We start from the raw sequence: 20,325 nt of genomic DNA on the forward strand, positions 1-20,325 counted from the left end.
AAAATGCACGTTCAAGGTTATTTCTCCTTGGTCTTAAAATAATTGTTTCGCCTTGTACGGTAATTTTGATACAGCTTAGTCTTGTTGCTTTGATAAATTCAGGGAATTGAATTCATCGCAAACTGCAAACGCAAAGGTGGAACTGAAATTGTCAACACCTTATGTTCGGTTTATAGCATACAAAACCCTAAAGTTCTCAGTATATCCCAACATACTGAGTGTTCAGCTAAATATACCATTAGCAAAATGTAAACCAACCTCAGTTTTCCATTCCTGGGCAAATGACAGTAATCTGTTTAAGTTTACTTTTCCTGACGACCTTGCGAGAGACTTCAAGTAATAATGCTGCGTTTTTAAAATTAAATTAATGATTTCCTTAACTGAGAAATCTGATACTTGTGTCGGAATATTGCTCAAAGTGTCCACCTTTTTCATTTAAAAAGTGACGAAAGACGGATTCTGAAACAAAACGTTTATTATTACATCAAATGCAGATTACACCTCTTCCGATGAAGTTAATAACAGAATTTTTACAGTGGCAACTTCGGCTGCCATCGAGACGAGAGGTTTGGTCATCTTTAAGTCAATTTAATAAACCCGGGTTTAAATCGATAGCGAAACTGGTCAATTTCCAAGCTTCTTTAAAAAGTGCGAAGTCAAGTTTCCCGGTAACTAAACAGGGAACATTCATTTAGCGTAACTTCAGCACGCTAATTATATTACATGAAACAATATCAGAATTTAGAACCTTATTCTTACAACATTGATGCTTTGTCGGGAGATATGTAATGAGAATACACACGGATAATCATAAACTGAGTATAAGGGATACTTGGTTGATGTTCTACCATGCAGCTTCTCATAACTCCACAAGAATTAAATGTCAGAGGTAGTCAGTATGGAGCCGGAATTGATTTTGCAAGATAGCACAATGGGACCACGGTAACAACAAGCAAACATAGTTGTTTTGTTTTTATCGTTCAGTTAGTATATTACTTTCATTCCAATATTTCATCAGGCAAACATCATTTTATCTGTGATTACTGCTCATAAGGTTAAAGGAACTACGTCACGGTTTGCACATCTTGAAAAGTTTAGCCTAAATTTTTCAAGTTCGTCGTTTGTAATCCGTGTCAATCTTTTCCATCCTTAACCATCCTTGTTCCGTTATTGTTCATTATTATCTCTTTGGTGTATTTCTTTCTTAGCAAACTGTACAATTACAGGTTTCCTTCAACTTAAAGGTAGTGTAAGTGGCTAAAATAATTAACAATTATTCACCGAAGTGGAGGTAAATATTCATCACTTTCACCGACACTGAGGTGAATAATTGTTTTAGTATATACCACACAAGCTGAATAATTAGCGGACCAAAACGTTGTTTTATGTGTGACAAGCGGTCGGAAATTTTAAAATCTCTTTTAAAATCGCCTGCTGCTCGGAGGTTAATAGTACTTGCTAATCACCTCCGAGTAAACCAATCAGAGCGCGCGAAAAGCACTCGTCACTTGTGTGGTATATACTAACTCAAAATACGTTGACTGAACACCGTTAAGCATTTTCTGCCCCTCTGTGGCAGTGGGAAGAAACGAACTCTTGTACTTGACGCATAAACTGTAGAAATTCAGGCAATTCGGCTACGATCATTTCCGGTTCCCAGTCCTCTTCAATGAGAGCTTGGTCCCATTTTTCGCAATGCAGGTGGATATCCGTCTAAATAAAAAATAGTGAAGTGGGATTGAGAAAGTTGCAGTTCAGTTTTTGAACGTGTATGTCGTTTAATTTACGAATTAAGCTTAAAAAATAGTTCTTACCGTCTCTCTACTATCCTCTTCTCTGGCATCACAGGACCAGGATTGTTCCTTAGAGACAATCATGGTAAATCCCAGGCGGGGAGTGTATAGCGTCCGACGGGAACACCTCCGGTGGTTGAATAGGAATCCCTGGGGTAACGTCTCGTTTGGGAGGCATAGACCATCGGCATCGGTGAATGTTAACTTGGAAAGATATTGTGATAAGAGATTTGTTGCTTCTTTTTCGTGTACGCCGCTTTTGTCGTCAATGATATTATCTAAAGAACCAAAATGTACATAATTATATTTTATTTTACATTTCACGCAACATCAGATTTTAAACGGCTCTACTCATTCTCTACTCATTCTGGCTGAGCGCCTGGAACGAAGAGACATTCTGCAAGGAGAAACACCTCGGACCTAATACATGTACTTTTGTTTGAACAGTCTTTTGTCGTTTCTACATGTCCTTGCAACATGTCCCTTCGCGGTATAGAATTTTAAAAAAATAGATTTTAGTGCAGAGAGGGAATACTGATCAATCAGGAAACCATCCCCAGGGGTCCGGGGAGAGACTCCCATATAAAAATGTTGGAGATGCTCATCGAAAAATTTGAATTAAACCCCTAAAGGAGTCTAATCTGGACGTGCCGTTTGGAGCTTTATTGGACTCCCAAAAGATACAACTTGAAACGGAAATGACAGCCTTTTCTATCATTATTTCTGCGAGTGCACTGCAAGATACTTAGATGGCTTAAAGTAGTGGTGGTTTTGTCCGCAACACCCTAAGTGAGGCCAAAATCCTTGATTTACACACACATAAACGATACGACGAGCACCCCCGACCTTATTTTCACATGGTATCCCTACTCCTCCCCCGATCGAACCCAGGGAATCTCATTCTCATGTACCAAAGAAGCATGGTAGTGAAACGCGCAGCCAAACATACATGGGAGTCGTTGAAAACAGCTCGGAGAACTATGTTACCTGAACGTGCTCGTAGGCTTAATCTACAATCGACGTCAGATCCAGGGAATATAATGTTGGCCTGAAGGAATTGTTTGGATTTTAAAACTAGCCACCCTCGGCATCTCAGTCTTGTTGGTTCATCCTCAAAGCGCAGTTCTTCCACAACATTCTTCAGGTCTCGAAAAGGGATTGGTATTTCCTCTAGTGTCTTCTTAATGCCCTCCTTTGCCACCCAAACCTGAAATAGTCAAGCAGAGATGTGCAAGTTATTGATGACAGATATTAGAACGACTCACTTGGGAGGACGTTGTCTACTAAATACGAAGGTTCTTGTACCAGGTCAGACATAATTAGCCTTGAATCTCAAAAAAAAATGCTGAAATTGATAGATAGCTCTCTTCATTCAGTCTCAGTAAAAATACAAAGATCTGAGCGATGTTCAAGTAAAAATAACAACTACGAATAAGTCAAGCCAAGTCAAGTCAAGTTTATTGTGTATATACACTTAACGTTTGTGAGAAAACTCACCAGCTAGTTTGCAGGTATAACACAGACAGTAAAAATAAAAGAACTAAAATTGAGAAAATACCTTAAAGGTTGCTTAGTAATGAGAAAGTTTTCAAAAACAACATATTTCATGTTACAAAACATGTTTCGACATTCCTATGTCATCTTCAGTCGCAAATGTTCGATGGTTGTACGTTTGAATTTTCACTGTGTAATAAGAAAGTGTTTTTAACCGAGAGCTGCAATATGCTAACTAGGCTTTGCAGGAGATAACATCTCTATTCTTATGCGCGTGAACGGAACATTGGTTCTATAAAATGCTCACGTATTTCACTGTTTTAGAAGAGGTCAGTATGTACAACAAACAACAATCTTCCACGAGAAACGGGGATGAAAAGAAAAGCATATCTAAGACTCAAAGAATAAAACGCAAGATATTTTTGCCAGCACCGTGACTGCACAAGTCATACAACACTGGGGCATATAGGTAGATAAAGTCTGCATACGAGCCAAGTGGCCCATCAGGCTGGAGCTTATTCCGGTTTCTGTAGCATGAAGCGAGTAGAAGTATTTCTACTCCCACTTAGATGGGATGCTAGTCCATCGCAGGGTTACCTCCAGCATGAAATTCGCCGGTACCCATTTACACACCTGAGTAGAGAGAGGCACTGTGAGAGTAAAGTGTCTTGCCCAAGATCACAACACAATGTCCCCGGCCAGGGCTCGAACCCAGATCGCTCGCTCCGGAGACGAGCGGACAGTTGAGTAGGTGCATAGACTGAAGAACAATTTGGTGGAAGCATCAGCTTTTGACACAGATGCAACGAAGAAGGAAATTAGAAACAGAAACCGCAAATCTAAAAAGCTCACCTTGCATCTTATTGATTGACTTCTTGGAGTCAAAAAACTTAAATCATATCTGGCGATGAAATCTTCTTCATTCTGTTCACCAAATGTATCATACACCACCTTGTCTTCAAGTTCCACTCCTTCTTTAAATGCAACGAGCCACTCATTGCTTTTTTGGGGAGTTGCTTGTAACTTGTCAACTGCTTCAGTAATGCTCCATGTCTCATTAATGTCGGCTGTTGATATGTCAAGCACAGTTACTACTTTCTAAGAAACATTTGAGCTGCGTCCCCAAGGTGCAATTCAGTGAAACAGCTATCTATCAACTTGATCATGAATTTCATGAAGGCAAATTTGTCCCAGGCTAACACACTTAGCGTCAGATTCAAACTCGCTACGGCAAGTAAATAATGTACCTTTATCAGCTTCAAGTCGATAGGTACTGGTAGGTAATTAACAGTTATTTACCGAAATGGAGGTAAATAATAATTGCTATTCACCTCCCAGCTAGCCAATGCAATCAGAATAAGCGGAAAGCACTATTCACTTGTGTGGTATACGTAAGTACTAAGAGTTCATATTTAGGCATGTGCATTAGTTCTCCGGTATGATTATAATTATATAACTGTCTTACCCAAAAATTAAATGGGTTCTCTAGGGATCTATCATTTTAGCTCAAAAATGCCAGGCTCAATCAAATGTTTAGGGATCCGGCGCTGAAGCAACAAAAAGAAAAAAGTATGGCCAGGTATTGATTGTGCTGATCAGACTGCCTGTTGTTCTGCTCTGTCATAAAGAAACAATGCCCTAATATAAGGTAATAAGGTATGGTAATTCTTTATTTAGAGTGTCAAACTCCGATTAGCTAAGAAGCAACTTTGCAGGAAGCCCACAATTAAAATAACATAAATAACTGCTCCAAGTTACTGCGTGTTCATTCAAATACATGCAAGAAAGGGTTAGTTCATCAAATGCTCTGTTTTCACGACTGTGAAATGTGTGTTTTGCTTATACTGGAACGGATTAAACAATTCCAAAAGAGAAACAGTAAACTGTCTTATTCCTCTCCTGCCATTTTACATAACTTTATGGGACCTCTACTGTATTTAAAACCTCAATTTATCAACTGAAGTAATTACGTCTCACCTTCATCAGGATCCCGGATGATGACTTTTCCAAAATGGCTCCACATGTCAGCTCCACATGTCACATCAGTTTCCAATTTAAAACAACGCAGAGAAGACAAAACACTTCGAGTCAGGCTGGCATCGTAATCTCTTACTGAGGGATTTAGTGCGCACGCTCCCTGCAAATTGATTGGTCGAATCTTAGTCTAGATAGTTTGGGTCATATACTGACTTTCGAATTATCTCTTTGATGATGGAGGAAGGGACTTCTACTGATTATTCATACAAGCATAGAAGACTGAGCTCCTCTTTAAAGTTCCTAATTTATACAAACCTGTGATTCGTATTCGTCAACAGGTTTCAAACGATACTGTGACTGTGCTCCAGGCAGTATCATACGCTCACTTTCATTCAAAGGCACAAGTTTAAGTTCGCATCCATGCGGAAGGTGTCGCTCGTCAATAAAAACACAAATCCTGTTTGGCCTGACTCTCGCTGCAGCCTTGGAAAAAAAACAAGGAGTTTGCTCTTGACATTTATGAACAACCGGCAGCCGAGCTAGCTTCCAATTAAAAATTCTTGTGGTAAGCTTGCAATTTGATTGCCTATGCAGTTACTTTCTCTTGAAGTATGGAAGGCCCTAGAGGCGTGAACGCGATCTTGCCAGCGTTGTGGCCAAAATTTACACTGAATGTGTTAAACAAAACTGTCGTCTGGCCGTTATATTGTAGTTTTATCGATAATCTTTGTAAAAACAGATTATGCACTCGTTTGGTCTCGTAAAAACACGAATTGCTCTTTTTCGTTTTGTATTGGCTGATAGCTGACTCATAAGGATCCTGCACTTCATCGACTATCGCCGATCAAGCCTCAAGCCGGCAGTATAAAGAAATCACTGACAAGCTGTAATGGGTGTCTGCTTGGATTAGTGATATACCGATAACCAGGGAGAATGTTTCTAAGAAAGGAAAGCAATAGGAACAAGGTGGAACAAACTTATTGATACGCAGTTACATGTAAAAGCCTTTGTATTACATAAACGTGTTCAAGTTGCTTCGCAGCTGCGACAATATTTACTTCCTTACTAACTTACTTCATTAGAAAGGTCGTTATCCTGAGGGGGCTTAAACAAAACATTAGAACAGACATTTACTTAAGACTCTTTACTTTTCCTAAGGTAGGCAATGCTTATGTACAACTTACCGCTCTGGTTCTAAGCAGATACTCGGCATGTTGCACTTTTTTCTTTTCTCCTGTCACATACAGCTCATAATTTTCCAGTTGACTCACTTCTGCTCCAGTTAGAGTGCTCACGTTTCGAAGATTGTCTCCCCCCGGACCTCTTACGTATTTCTTGAACTGGTTTGGAATATTTACAAGTTGCCCGGGAGAGGCGTGCAGTCTTCTATAATTCTCAGTTGGCATATTCGCCTTAGAAAGTGGAAAGAATGCAAAAATACTTAACAATTATTTCACTCGCGCTTGTTAGATATGCCCCTCGTTGGCTTGGGCGCGATTGGCTTAAATGCGTCACGTGACTGAATATTCCCCAGCTAAAACTGGGGAATATCCGAGTGATATTCCCCAATTTTTAAAACTGCGCGTGTTGCAAAAAGTATTTGAAGGATAATAAACACAATAACCTCCATTTGGGGCAAAATTATGCTCGGAGATTTGTCAATGGACATTATCTGTTCCTGAAAAGCTCACAGTTTTCACTTCTCGGAACAGATGTGTCCGCGGACTAAATATGTGAGCATATTTCTACGCCAAATGGAGGCTATTGTTTATATATTCAACTAATGCAATTGGAATATTCGTTTTATTAAAAACGCCCCCCCCCCCCCTCAAATATAGAAACTAAAATAAAACAAAAACGCCCCCAAAAATTACGCGCTTGCTTACCATATTTGCAGTGAATGGTTTAATTGACCATCTACCATGATAGCTAAGCCAATGAAAACTCTCATGAATTGCATTATTCAATGATCCAGTTTTTTTTTACTGCGAGACTTTCTGACGAGACAGATAGACGGACAGACGGCAGACAGACAAACATGCAGCAAATTGAGTTCAGTGTGAGCAAAAGATATTTTACTGTCAGAGAGACACACGTCGACAGACAAATAGACTGACTGTCTGACCGACCAGCCGACTGACTAACAGACCGACGTACTGCAGGACTAACTAAAAGACGAACTGATAGCCATGCAATTAGTCTAGCTGACTGATGAACAACCGACAGCCACACAAACAGATGGACAGATAAACTGACTGCTTGACTGACTGATTGACCAGACGAACGACGGACCGAACGACTGACTGACTGATTGATTGATTGGTCGTCGTAAGAACAACTACTTTTGAATTCAAAGTATCCAATCATCTTGAATGTGCATGATTTAGAAGATCTGTAATATTCGTAGAACACAACACTGAAGAATGAACTAAAATGGCATTAACTATAAACTCTGCTCACTAATTTACCACAATATATTTCATTAACGTTTCTTACCCATCACGTACCACTTTTTGATTGATCAGTTCTCTGGTTTGTGCTCGTTGACCTTCATTACCCCAAACATGAAATCCACTCTGAGTGGCCTTGTTATCAGTCTGGGAGATCCTTGTACCTGTCTTCTCTTGAATATCTTTAATTGTATTTCCTTTCTTGCCGATTACAAAACCCATGGCGTTTGCAGGAACAGCTACAAACTCACGGCTTTCATCTTTCCAGTTCCTTCTTAGGTCTTCATATGGGATCCTACAATCAGTACGAAGCAAGAGAATATAAAGGCCTAATTCCAATGGTTATCCCTCTCGACTTTCTTTTAGATCGCTCCCCTCTTCAGAAATTAATCCCCAGTGGATCTAAAATTAGCCAATCCTGTGAGCGAATGTGAGCCAAAGCGGTTTTCCCCCATGAAAACATCCCTGTAACACGCTTGGTAACATTATCCGCGGGAGAACTGGATACTATATCTAAAAATAACTTGAGTGACTTCCTTGAGATGATTTCTTTTTCTTTAATTCCTACTCTCTCGGTAAAACTCTAGATATTGATATATTACTTATCGCTTCTCTTGGTCTCAGTTATTGCCACGTGTATTAAGAGCTGATTAATAACACAGAGGACACAGCAAGAAGAGGTTCTTGCTAGAATTCCGAGCAACTGGCATATACTTAAGAAATATACGTTTATCAGGTTGAACAACTATACCAACTTAACTTCGTGACATCGATAGCAAGAATTGCGTGACAAATCCATTTACTGCAGTGTTTACCAATCTGACCTGTGCACTTTTTTCCCTCCGATTTATCAAGCAAAGTGTTGATCAAAATGTTCCAGAAAATGAAAACCATTTTCAATAGTATTAGACATTACTGTACTTCTCTCAGCGGCTGATTTTCACTTTAATATTTCGTTAATTCATTCATGTTCATTCAACTTTCTTTCTTCCTGAATATCAACAGGAAATACAACGAATACAACTGATTTAAGTTAAAGTAGAATCAGGAACAGTTAACTCGATATATAAAGAGGATACAAGTTGCTGATCTAATAACATAATGAAAATATAAACAACATTCATCTTATTTAAAATCTTCTGACGAACATAACTTAGCTTAACTTGATAACCGTAGGTGTACATTTTAATTATGTCGCTTAATATTTACCTTGTTTTAGCGCCATTCGTCGACTTCTTTCGATTGTGATCTCTTCCTTTCATGGCTTACCTTGATATTTCTTTGAGAAACCTACCATCTGTCAGCAACAAGGAATATCAGTTGCTTAAAGTTCAAACGTTTGTATACATACGCGAGGAAGAAAAATAAGTTATCAAAGCGGAACTACTTCCAGCCTTGTTTTGACCATCACACAACAACATCGTTACCAGTCTTCCGCGGCTTTCTCTTGCCAGTTTGGAAAGAAGGTAAGTCTGATACCCCATGCGACTCAGATGACTAAGAAGATATAGCCTACCAACTCCGGTAGATTAAGAGGGAGCGGCAAAGAGAGGACAATATAGCTATAGCGTAAGGGACATAAGATTTCAATACGAGTACGAGATTGAGTCCGAGAAGTCTATTGTAATTTGCCGGCTAGCGGCTCTACATTTATATCACGTCTCATGCCCATCTCATCCCATGACCTACTTTTTCTGCCCAAAACCAACATGAAGAGCGAGGGCTCACTGGTTTAAAATGTGAATTTCGTACTCGTACTCGTAGGCCAATCTGAAGGTTTCTAATGTCAGAGTGCGGTAGACTTCGATATACTACTCTCATATATCAACGTAGTAACTTAAACTTAGTCTGCGAGCCGGTTCTTGCACGGTTCTCTCGCTAGCCTCAGTACTTCCTAGGCGCTTGGAGAGAGTGAAAAACACTGCAAAGAGGGCGCGTTTAAAGTGGAAGAGAATGGCTGGCATCTTTTCCCATAATCCCCATGATACAAGAGACGATATGATTATGACTAATTATTGTGCAGTTCTTGTGATGGCTCTCTTTTTGGGCGTTCGCTTCTCCCCACCCTACCCTTGAAGATTGCCTTGCATAGTATGCTATTGCAGGAATGTTGTATGTAAAACAAACTCTGTGAGCTCCTCTAATGTATCGCCCTACTAATTTAATTGTGAGAGGGATCTCAATAAATTCATAAACACGGTAAGTGGAGGTATACAAATACAAAGCTCTTCATACATACACTTTTCAGTTTTCTTTTTCACAAACCTCATTTAAATAACAACGTTGAAAAAGCGTTTAATACAATAGTGCCATGAACCCGGGGGGGGGGGGGGGGGAAATCCCATATCAAAAGAACAAGGGTGCTTGTTGTACCTTTTAAGGGTTTGCAAAAGGGATTTTGGTACTTCTTATTGTGTTCAGCCTCGAAAGGTCCACGGCGGGAGCTTTTGCGGCAACCTCGTTCCCAGGGTCTCTCATCTTAGCGCCTCCAGTGAGCGGTAAGATGAGAGACCCTGGGAACGAGGTTGCTTTTGCGGTACCTATTAGGATATGTGTTGTTTAAGAATGAGCACCGCTTAAGATTGAAAAAATTTCCGACGTGCACCCCCGCCCTTGTACATGGGAGTCACCCCCCGGGTGAGTGTGACCGTAGCCATTTTTTTTCTCCCGGTTTTCGTTCGCGTAACGAACGACGAACTAAGCAAAAGAAATAAGAAGCGATCATATCTGTGTACTTTTTGTGTTCATAACTGAAGTTATTTCTTGTTTAAATCACTCGACCTCACTCGCCACCAGCCATTGCCTGTGGGGCCACATTTCTCTGAACTTGTCGTAGAAACTTTGAGAACGTCGGTAGCTTGGCCGCGATCTGCTCCGGTTCCCAGTTTCCTTCATCAAGCAACTCTTCTGATTGGGGTTGTTCAATCTTCAACTCAAAAAAATAGACGACACTCGCCTGCGGCTCGTGTTTGCTACATTTCTTTTGTGTTCTCAAATGCCCGTCGTGTTTTATCGCAGTGTAAAACACGGCTTAGGCTTCTTGTTTTCATAATTAAACATTTTCTCTTAACTGTAAATGGTTGCCAGAAGAAAATGAAGGGACTGAATCGGTAACCATTTGGCAATCAATTCTTGTGTTAAAATCCTATATGCCCTCCAGTGAGTCTGGAATTTCCACTCAATTTTCGCTAAAAGAATACCTAAAAAATTATCCCCCCCCCCCTCCTCTTCCGGCGATGAGCCATTACTTTGCTTTCACACACAGCATCAGAGTGAGGTTGGTCGGAAAACAATCTTCCTTTCGCAAGCCTGTCTATAAATAAAGTAAACAAAGTTAACATATCTCAAGGCCCGTACTAGGAACCTAGCTTTGAGTTCCCTTATTTTCTCTTGGTGGCTACCGAATGGTGCCATTTTCGGCCATTCTTACAATGGACTTTACATCCTACTATAAACGCGAGTGGAAAAGAGGTCAGGTCATCGTGGAATCGATCAGCTGTTGAGCTTTCAGCTCTTTAACAGGTCAGTTTACAAAAAAAAAAAACAAAAACAAAAACAAAAGAAGGGGTAACGTTTGTTAGCCACGGCCGGGTTGTTCAAAGTGATTAACTTCGATCCAGATTAAAAGACGATCCTGGTTACAAATCGTTTTCCGTTGTTGGTTTTGTTAATGTTTTGAGGTCTTTGAGACAAGTCGATCTCAAACCTATAACACTGACTTAAATTCATCCAAATCCTGAATTAGCTTAATCATGCTTCTAACAGCCAAGGAATCATTAAAAAGACATACGCAGCCATGCAGGTACAAATGTTTGCTTTCTTATTTAAATCTTTAAATCTCGTTGGAGGAAGGCGTAAATATCCGATTGGTTCAACTGGATAAATAAGTAGGAATAACCAAGTCGACAGCTAGAACCTACAGCTAATGACAAGTACAAAGCTGATACAAACAGAATTAAATTTGTTTCAAGAGAGGACAAGGGGTAAGAAAGTTGATCTCGACCATATCTCGCCCTCCAGCTTACTTGATTTGGTTGCATAACTTCGGCTGGCCAGAAATTGTTTCGTTTTTATTTTTCAGTCAGTATATTTCTTTCTTTCCAATCATTCATGAAGCAATCATCTTTTTATCCATGGTTATTGCTCGTCAGGGTAAAGGAGCTACGTCACGGTTTTCACATCTTGAAAAGTTTAGCCTAAATTTTTCAAGTTCGTCGTTTCTAATCCGTGTTAATCTTCCCCATCCTTAACCATCCTTGTTCCTTTATTGTTTATCATTATCTCTTTGGTGTATTTCTACCTTAATAAACTAATATTTTCAGGTTTCCTTCAATGTAAAGGTAATTTTGTACGTGGCCAAAATAACTCAAAATACATTGACTGAGCACCTTTAAGCATTTTCTGCCCCTCTGTGGCAGTGAGAAGAAACGAACTCTTGTACTTGACGCATAAACTGTAGAAATTCAGCCAATTCAGCTACGATCGCTTCCGGTTCCCAGTCCTCTTCACTGAGAGCTTGGTCCCATTTTTCGCAATGCAAGTGGATATCCGTCTGAGCACAAAATAGTAAAATGTGATTAACTAAAGCTGCTGTTCTTTTTGAAAGTGCATGTAGTTTAATTTACGATTTACGTATATAAAAAGAGCACTTTTACCAGCCTTATTTTGCTCAATATTAGTACGTCTAAATTAATCTATTTATTTACTACAGTGGAATCCCGATTTCTCAAACCCTCAATTTTTCGAACCTCCCGATAACTTGAACCAAAAGTCATTCCCTCTCCTCGGGCAAACACTTTAATTTTACCCCCGATTCCTCGAACTCTCTAATTTTTTGAAACAATTTTCGTTTCCCTTGGAGGTTCGAAAAGTCGGGATTCCACTCTATATGTTTCCACTTTCCTCTCTTATACTGTCTAGTTTTCTTTTTATCCTAGCTAAAATTAATGCCTATGTGTATTTAATTAAAGAGCATATAGTTAGAACGGCCGTAGTTGGTAACAGACAACCCGGGGCATTTGCCTAGTCATTTTTTCCTTTTTGTTGTTTGAGTCATCATAAATAACCTAAATTAAATACCAAAGAAGAGCGTCGGAATTCAGCCATGAACATTGTCTCATAATTTTTCCTAGCTGCGCCCCTGATTAGTTTACTATATTTCGCCCTTTCCACTTTCCTCACCGCACTTATTTCTAGCAATACTGTATTCATATCGTCAAGAGGAGGAAAAAAAATACGATTTAAACTAAAAAAAAATAGTTTCTTACCGTCTCTCTACTGTCCTCTTCTCTGACATCACAGTTCCAGGATCGTTCCTTAGAGACAATCATGGTAAATCCCGGGCGAGGAGTGTATAGAGTCCGACGGGAACATCTCCAGTGATTGAGTAGGAATCCCTGGGGTAACGTCTCCGCTTCTGGGAGACGTAGACCACCGGCATCGGTGAATGTTAACTTGGAAAGATATTGTGATAAGAGATTTGTTGCTTCTTTTTCGTGTACGCCGCTTTTGTCCTCAATGGCATTATCTAAAGAACCAAAATGTACTATTTTATGTTACATTTCACACAACATCAGAACTTAAACGGCTCCACTCTTCCTCTGAATTCATGAGCCCCTGGAACAGGCTACAAAGAGACAAGTCACAAGGAGCAGGCTCTCGGGCCTGATGCATGTGACCTCGTGTGAACAGTACACGATTTTGTCGTTACTACGTGTTCCTGTAAAATGTCCCTTCACGGTATAGAATTTGAAGAAAACCCAGTAGATTTTAGTGCAGAGAGGGAATACTGAACAATCAGGAAACTATCTCCTTAAGCGATACGACGACCACTCCCGACATTTTCACATGGGATCCTCCCCCCTCCCCCGATTGAACCCATGCCAGGGAATGTCACTCTCATGCACGGAATACAACATGGAAGTGAAACACGCCCCGAAACAGCCATGCGAATCGATGGAAACAGTTGGGCAACTATATTACCTGATCGTGCTCGTATGCTTAATCTACAATCGATGTCAGATCCAGGAAATATAATGTTGGCCTGAAGAAATTTTTTGGAGTGTAAAACTAGCCATCCTCGGCATCTTGCTCTTGTTGGTTCATCCTCAAAGCGCAGCTCTTCCACAATGTTCTTCAGGTCACGAAAAGGGATTGGTATTTCCTCTAATTTCTTGTTAACGTCTTTATTTGCCACCCAAACCTAGAAAAACGATGCAAAGGTGTACAAATTACTAATAAATATTGGGGCCACTTACTTTAAAGCTCGTTGGAAAGTGGAACTTTCAGTAAGCTTTAGAATTTGTCGATTGCTCATTGATTGTTTTTTTACACTTTTCCATGCTAAGTTAATAAAGAGCTCTGTTCATTTGCTCAATCATCCAAGGGAGGCTCAAGTAATTATAGCAGCCAAGAATAAAGATTGAATATTGGTTAGTAATAGGAAAGAAGGCAATATCCCGGATGTACCTGAGCGGAACATAAGTTCCATAAAATGGTCATGTATTTCACTGTTTTAGAAGAGGTCAACAATCTTCCACGGGGAATGGGAATAAAAGGAAAAGCGTGAAAAGAAAAGCATGGAAAGAAAACCCTATCTACGACTCAAGGAATAGTACGCGCTACATATATATTTTTATTCCAAGCACCAACTACGCAAAAGTCTTACACTGGGTGCGGAGATTGAAGGAGCAATTTGGTCGAAACATCAGCTTATGATGCAGATACCACGAAGAAGGAATTCGAAAAAGAAACCGCTCATCTAAAAAGCTCACCTTGCATCTCATTGGCTGACTTCGTGGAGTCAACAAACTTAAATCATATCTGGCGATAAAATCTTCTTCATTCTGTTCTCCAAATGTGTCATACACCACCTTGTCTTCAAGTTCCACGCCTTCCTTAAATGCAACAAGCCAATCACTTCTTCTCTGGGGAGTTGCTTGTAACTTGTTCGATGCTTCAGTAATGCTCCATGTCTCATCAACGTCGACTGTGGATATTTTAATCACAGTTATTGATCTAAAGAAATACGTTGGGCTGCGTTGTCAGGGTACAATACAGTGAAACAGCTATTTATCAACTTGATCATGAAGTTGATCAAGACACATTTATCCGGGGCTAATATGCTTAGGGTCAGATTCACACACACGCTACTGCACTTAACAATGTCCTTTACCAGCTTCAAGTTGAAAGGTACTAGTAGCTACGTTTTGATGTATTTAGGCATGTGCATTAGCTCTCCGGCGTGTTTATAATTATACAACTGTCGCAGCCAAAAACTAAAGAGGTTGAGGACTCTAGGGATCTATCATATTAGCTCAAAAATGCCAGGCTCTTTCCAATGTCTAGGAATCCGGCGATGAAGAAACTCCACTTAGCTAGAGAGCTACTTCGCAGGAAGCCCACTATTAAAATACCACAAATAACTGCTTTAAAAACATTTTATGGCTCCAAGGTACTGTGTGTTTATAAAAATACATCCAAGAAAAGGATGGTTCATGAAATGCAATCTTGTTTTCACGGCCGTGAAAAGTGTGTTTTGCCTATATTGAACCGATTTAACAATTCGAAAAGCAAAACAGAAGACGGTCTTATTCCTCTGTTCTCATTTCACATTACTTAATGCGACTTCTACTTTATTTTAGACCTCAACTTACCGAGTAATTATTACGTCATACCTTCATCAGGGTCCCGGATGATGAGTTTTCCGAGATGGCTCCACATGTCGGCTTGACATGTCACATCAGATTCCAGTTTAATATTACGCAGAGAAGATAAGACACTTGCAGTCAGGCTGGCATCGTAATCTCTTACTGTGTGATTTAGTGCGCACGCTCCCTGCAAATTGGTTGGTCGAATATATTAGTCTTTATTATATGGCCAGCTCCATGAGCGGACAAGGTGAATCAAATCCTGTGCTGTGATTGGCTATCTGAGCGGGCAAGATGGAACTATATTGTCCCCTCGGGACTACCTGCCATGTCCCGCAAGAAAAATTTCCCCGAAAGCCATATAATGAATCCTTAATTGACCAAGCTTGTTCGGTCGAGATGCAAGATGGCTGGATATTGCCCTCGTTCTTTTTTTGCGCGTTTATGGACCTCGACTCCGTCTCGGTCCATAAACACGCAAAAAAAGAACTTGGCCAATATCCAGCCATCTTGACCTCACACTTGGTCAAAAACCCATGTATATAAGTTTGGTCATATAGACTTTCAAATTATCTCTTCGATAACGGGTGGAGGGACTTCAACTGATTATTCATACAAATATAGAAAAGGTTAAGACTGAGCTCCTTTAAAGTTCCTCATTTATACAAACCTGGGATTCGTATTCGTCAACAGGTTTCAAACGATACTGTGACTGTGCTCCAGGCAGTATCATACGCTCCCTTTCATTCAAAGACACAAGTTTAAGTTCGCATCTAGGCGGAAGGTGTCGCTCGTCAATAAAGACACAAATCCTGTTTGGCCTGACTCTTGCTGCGGCCTTGGAAAAAGAAAACAAGGAGTTTGCTTTTGATATTTCTGAACAACCGGCAGCTGAGCTAGCTTCCAATTAAAAATTCTTGTGGTAGGCTTGCAATTTGATTGCCCACGCAGTTACTTTCTCTTGAAGTATAGAAAGCCCTAGTATCGCGAACGCGATCTTGCAAGCGTTGTGGCCAAAATTTAGACTGAATGTGCTAAACAAAACTGTCGTCTGGTCGTTACATTGTAGTTTTATCGATAATCTTTGTAAAAACAGATAATGCACTCAATTGGCTGTGTACAAACACAAAATCATAGTGCTCGCTTGCTGATATTTAAATCATCAGCGTCCCCACTTCACTATCGCAGATCAAAGGTTCAAGCTGACAGTCTAATCTTTCCAGCACCTTGGGCAATATTTCCCAGTCCCAGGGACTCTAAACTAACTCGTGATTGCCTTGATTTGCAGAGAAATGGACAGGGGAAAAATAATTGCACGCTCGGTTTGGAGCTTGCTGGCCGAAATATAGCCCTACTTACTTTGAAGACTGAAAAAGTAGCCAAGACCGACTTACGCGCACCGTGATTTAGAGCAACTTTGGCTTGATTTCCAGGAACTTGGGCGATATTTGCCAGTCCCAGGGACTCTAAACTAACTCGGTATGGCCTTGGTTTGCAGGGAAATGGACAGGGGAAAAATAATTGCACGTTCGGTTTGGAGCTTGCTGACCGAAATATAGCCCCACTTAATTTGAAGACTAAAAAGACTTATTACGCGCACCGTGATTTTCAGCAACTTTGGTTTGACCTAGAGAGATCACAAGCTGTACCGGGTCTCTGCTTGGATTAGTAATATAACCAGGTTAATGTTTCTAAGAAAGGGAAACAATAGAAACAAGGAGGAGCTAACGTGATATACAGTTACATATATAGCCCTTGTATTAATTATAGAAACGTGTTCAAGTTGCTTCGCAGCCGCGAAATTTATTTCACTTACTTATTTCATTGGATAGGTTGTTTTCTTGAAGGTGGCTTACACAAAACATTGGAACAGACATTTACCCAAGTCTCTTGAATTTTCCTAAGGTAGGCGATTCATGTGTAACACTTACCACTTTGGTTCTTAGCAGATACTCGGCATGTTGCACTTTTTTCTTTTCCCCTCTCACATACAGCTGATGATCTTGCCTTTGACTGACTTCTGCCCCGGTTAGAGTACTCACGTTTCGAAGATTGTCTCCCCCCGGACCTCTTACGTACTTCTTGAATTGGTCTGGAATTTTTACAAGTTGATCGGGGCAGGCGTGCAGGCTTGTATGATTCACAGTTGGCTTCTTCGCCTTGAATTGGAAGGAACGTAAAATATTGAACAATTATGCCACACGCGCTTGTTGGATATGAGATGATAGATAGCCAACGAGGCGCGTATAGAAAACCAAAATAAAAGAAAAACTCCCCAAGAATAAGGCGTACGCTTGCCATATTTCTAGAGCATGGTTTAATTGCTCATATACCATGATGGCTAAGCCATTGAAAGCTCTTGAATTGCATTATCCAATGATCCAGTTTTAAATAATGTAAAATATAACTGACTGCCTAATTAACTGAATGCCTGTCTGACTGACTGACTGACCAACAGATTGATTGACCGAGCAACCAACCGACCGAACGACTGACCGACCGACTGACTGAGTGACTGCGTGACAGACAGACAGACTGACTGAATGACTGGTTGATTGATTGATTGATTGATTGATCGATCGATCGATCGATTGATTGATTGATTGGTCGTATACAAAGTGAAATACACCCAGAGGGTGGATTATTTGTGGAACACTAATCTGGAGAATGAACTAAAATTGACTCTGAGTTATGGCATTAACCATATCTCTGCTCATTTACCACAATATATTTCATTAACGTTTCTTTTAAACAGTCACGTACCACCTTTTGATTGATTAGTTCTCTGGCTTGTGCTCGTTGACCCTCATTACCAAGGACATGAAATCCACTCGGAGTAGCATTGTTGTCAGTCTTGGTAATCCTTGTACCTGACGTCTCTTGTATATCTTTAATTGTATTTCCTTTCTTACCGATTACAAAGCCCATGGCGTTTGCAGGAACAGCCACAAACTCACTGGTTTCTTCTTTGTAGTTCCTTCTGCGGTCACCATATGCGGTTCTATAAGAGAATATAAAGGCCTTATTCCCAAGGCTATCTCCGTGGAACTCTCATATAAAAGGACGGGGGTGCTCGGCGGAAATTTTGAAAAGAGCCCCTAAGAGGTACCAAGAGCCCGTTTTGTGGGCGTGGCTTAAGCTTTTTTCTCCCTTGAGAGGTGCCTATTCTTCCGTAACACATTATCGCCTGTGATATTTTTTGGCTTAATACCCTAAAAGGTATCGCAAAAGCTCCAGCTGTGGACCTTTTGAGGCTGAACACCCTAAGAGGCAACAAAACTGCTTTTTTAGCCCCTAAAAGGAACGACGAGCACCGTCGTCCTTCTTATATGGGAGTCCGCCGGAGATAGCCTTAGCATTAAGGCCTTTATACTCTCTTCGTCCGGGAGGTTATCCTTCTCAACTTACTTTTAGATCGCTCCCCGCTTCAGATCTAGAATTAGCCAATCCTGTGACGCGAATATTACACTTGTGGTGAGCCCAAGCAACGCGCTTGGTAACATTATCCGCGGGAGAATTGAATGCCACATCTAAAAATAACTTGAGAGTGACTTCCTTGAGATTATTTCTTTTTCTTTTAATTCCTACGCTCTCGGTAAAACTCTAAATTTTACTTGTATTTCTTAATTCTCATCCTGTTTGGTTCTCACTTATTGCCGTATGTATTTCACTGCTGGTTTATACCACACAGGACACAGCAAGAGATTCTTGCCAGAATTCCGAACAGTTGGCATATACGTATAAGAAATTATTATACGCTAATCTTGTGAAATAATTATTTCAACTTAACTTCGTGACATCAATAGCAAGAGTTGCGTGACCGATTGGTATACATTGCAGTCTTTACCGATCTCATGACCTGTGCATTTTTTTTCCTCAGATTTATATCAAGCAAAGTGTTGATCAAAATGTTCCAGAAAATTAAAACTAGTTTCATTAGTATGAGACACTATTGCATTTCTGTCAGCGGCTGATTTTCACTTTAATTTATTCAACTTTCTTTCTTTCTGAATATCAACAATATTTAAATGCCTATGTAATACGGAAATATAACGAATACAACTGATTTAAGTTAAAGTACTGAAGCAGGAACAGTTAACTCGATATATAAAGAGGAAGCAAGTTGTTTATCTACTAATATAATGAAATTATAAACGAAATTCATCTGATTTCGAATCTTTTGACGAACATAACTTAGCTTAATTGAACCGCAGCTAAATTTTAACTATGCAGCTCAATATTTACCTTGGTTTAGCGCCATTCGCCGGCTTCTTTCGATTGTGGTCCCTTCCTTCCATGACTTAACTTGATATTTACTTTCAGAAATCTTTTATGTATCAGCAACAGCCATCATGGAATATCAGCTGTTTAAAGTTCAAACGCTTTTATAAAAATACGCTCTCAAAGCGGAACCACTTCCGGTCTATCTATGACCATCACACAACAACATCGTTACCAGTCTTCCGCGATTTTCTCTCGTACCCTTACAGTAACTGCAGAAATTCTCGCGCGCTCATTGGCTAATTTTTATTTCCAATAAGCGGACAGACAAATGAATTGATAATTTATGCGATGCGTCAACGAGCGAGGGCGGACAATCTGACTTGTTATCGTAAAAAAAACAAACTGATGTGAGTTTTTAATGTGTCTGTCCTGTTATTGACAATTAATTTTGTAAAATGAACAGTGTTTCTTGCCAGTTTGAAAGAGAACTCTGATACCTCTTGCAACTCAGATGAATAGGAAAATGTATAGCGTATCGATTCCGGTAGATTAATAGGATGCGTAGTCTTTCCACGGACCCTCTATTTAGTTTTGAATTCGTTTGGGATCGCTGGCAAAAGTATTAACCGCAGGGATTTGAAAAAGCCCAAACACAAAGGGGTGGCGCCTGGGCTCCGCACTCTCTCTCGCGCGTTCGCATCGTTCGCGTGCTGGAAGAAAAACAATTCCTGGCAAAAA

The 20,325-nt window shown here is 40.2% G+C and overlaps 2 protein-coding genes across 4 annotated transcripts; both read right to left on the bottom strand.

The window, feature by feature from the left end:
• Positions 1-457: 457 nt before the first annotated feature.
• On the bottom strand, positions 458-9,169 carry LOC110069399 (uncharacterized). Of its 3 annotated transcripts, XM_089287295.1 has the most exons (9): positions 8,924-9,168; positions 7,772-8,009; positions 6,449-6,676; positions 5,580-5,747; positions 5,265-5,424; positions 4,140-4,354; positions 2,781-3,000; positions 1,815-2,071; positions 458-1,713 (listed from the first exon to the last, which is right to left on the bottom strand). In XM_089287295.1, exons 1-9 carry the CDS (start codon positions 8,974-8,976, stop codon positions 1,552-1,554), a joined length of 1,701 nt encoding a protein of 566 aa, XP_089143421.1. In that variant the 5' UTR covers positions 8,977-9,168; the 3' UTR covers positions 458-1,551. The 3 variants fall into 3 exon arrangements, with proteins under 3 accessions (XP_089143421.1, XP_089143423.1, XP_089143424.1); XM_089287297.1 differs by lacking the exon at positions 5,580-5,747 and having other exon boundaries at positions 8,924-9,169; XM_089287298.1 differs by lacking the exon at positions 8,924-9,168 and having other exon boundaries at positions 7,761-7,889.
• A 773-nt stretch (positions 9,170-9,942) lies between these two features.
• Positions 9,943-19,824, bottom strand: LOC149113659 (uncharacterized). Its single transcript, XM_089287294.1, has 10 exons — positions 19,609-19,824; positions 18,127-18,364; positions 17,295-17,522; positions 16,034-16,201; positions 15,391-15,550; positions 14,488-14,702; positions 13,697-13,916; positions 12,982-13,241; positions 12,103-12,266; positions 9,943-11,027 (listed from the first exon to the last, which is right to left on the bottom strand). The coding sequence occupies exons 1-9, from the start codon at positions 19,659-19,661 to the stop codon at positions 12,105-12,107; spliced, it is 1,704 nt and encodes a 567-aa protein (XP_089143420.1). The 5' UTR covers positions 19,662-19,824; the 3' UTR covers positions 9,943-11,027; positions 12,103-12,104.
• Between the last annotated feature and the right edge of the window lie 501 nt (positions 19,825-20,325).

The sequence above is a fragment of the Orbicella faveolata genome, unplaced genomic scaffold (genome assembly GCF_042242905.1).
Source record: "Orbicella faveolata isolate gen_17 unplaced genomic scaffold, um_ofav_v1 contig_14, whole genome shotgun sequence".
NCBI lineage: Eukaryota > Metazoa > Cnidaria > Anthozoa > Scleractinia > Merulinidae > Orbicella > Orbicella faveolata.

Excerpts from the sequence above, each read along its gene's own strand:
- LOC110069399 (XM_089287295.1), bottom strand. The coding sequence starts at position 8,976 with ATGAAAGGAAGAGATCACAATCGAAAGAAGTCGACGAATGGCGCTAAA. Across the intron at positions 6,677-7,771 it reads AACTGATCAATCAAAAAGTG|GCGAATATGCCAACTGAGAA; the intron begins GTACGTGATGGG and ends CCACTTTCTAAG. Across the intron at positions 4,355-5,264 it reads CATCCGGGATCCTGATGAAG|CCGACATTAATGAGACATGG; the intron begins GTGAGACGTAAT and ends ACATATCAACAG.
- LOC149113659 (XM_089287294.1), bottom strand. The coding sequence starts at position 19,661 with ATGGAAGGAAGGGACCACAATCGAAAGAAGCCGGCGAATGGCGCTAAA. Across the intron at positions 18,365-19,608 it reads GCGAATGGCGCTAAACCAAG|AACCGCATATGGTGACCGCA; the intron begins GTAAATATTGAG and ends ATTCTCTTATAG. Across the intron at positions 14,703-15,390 it reads CATCCGGGACCCTGATGAAG|TCGACGTTGATGAGACATGG; the intron begins GTATGACGTAAT and ends AAATATCCACAG.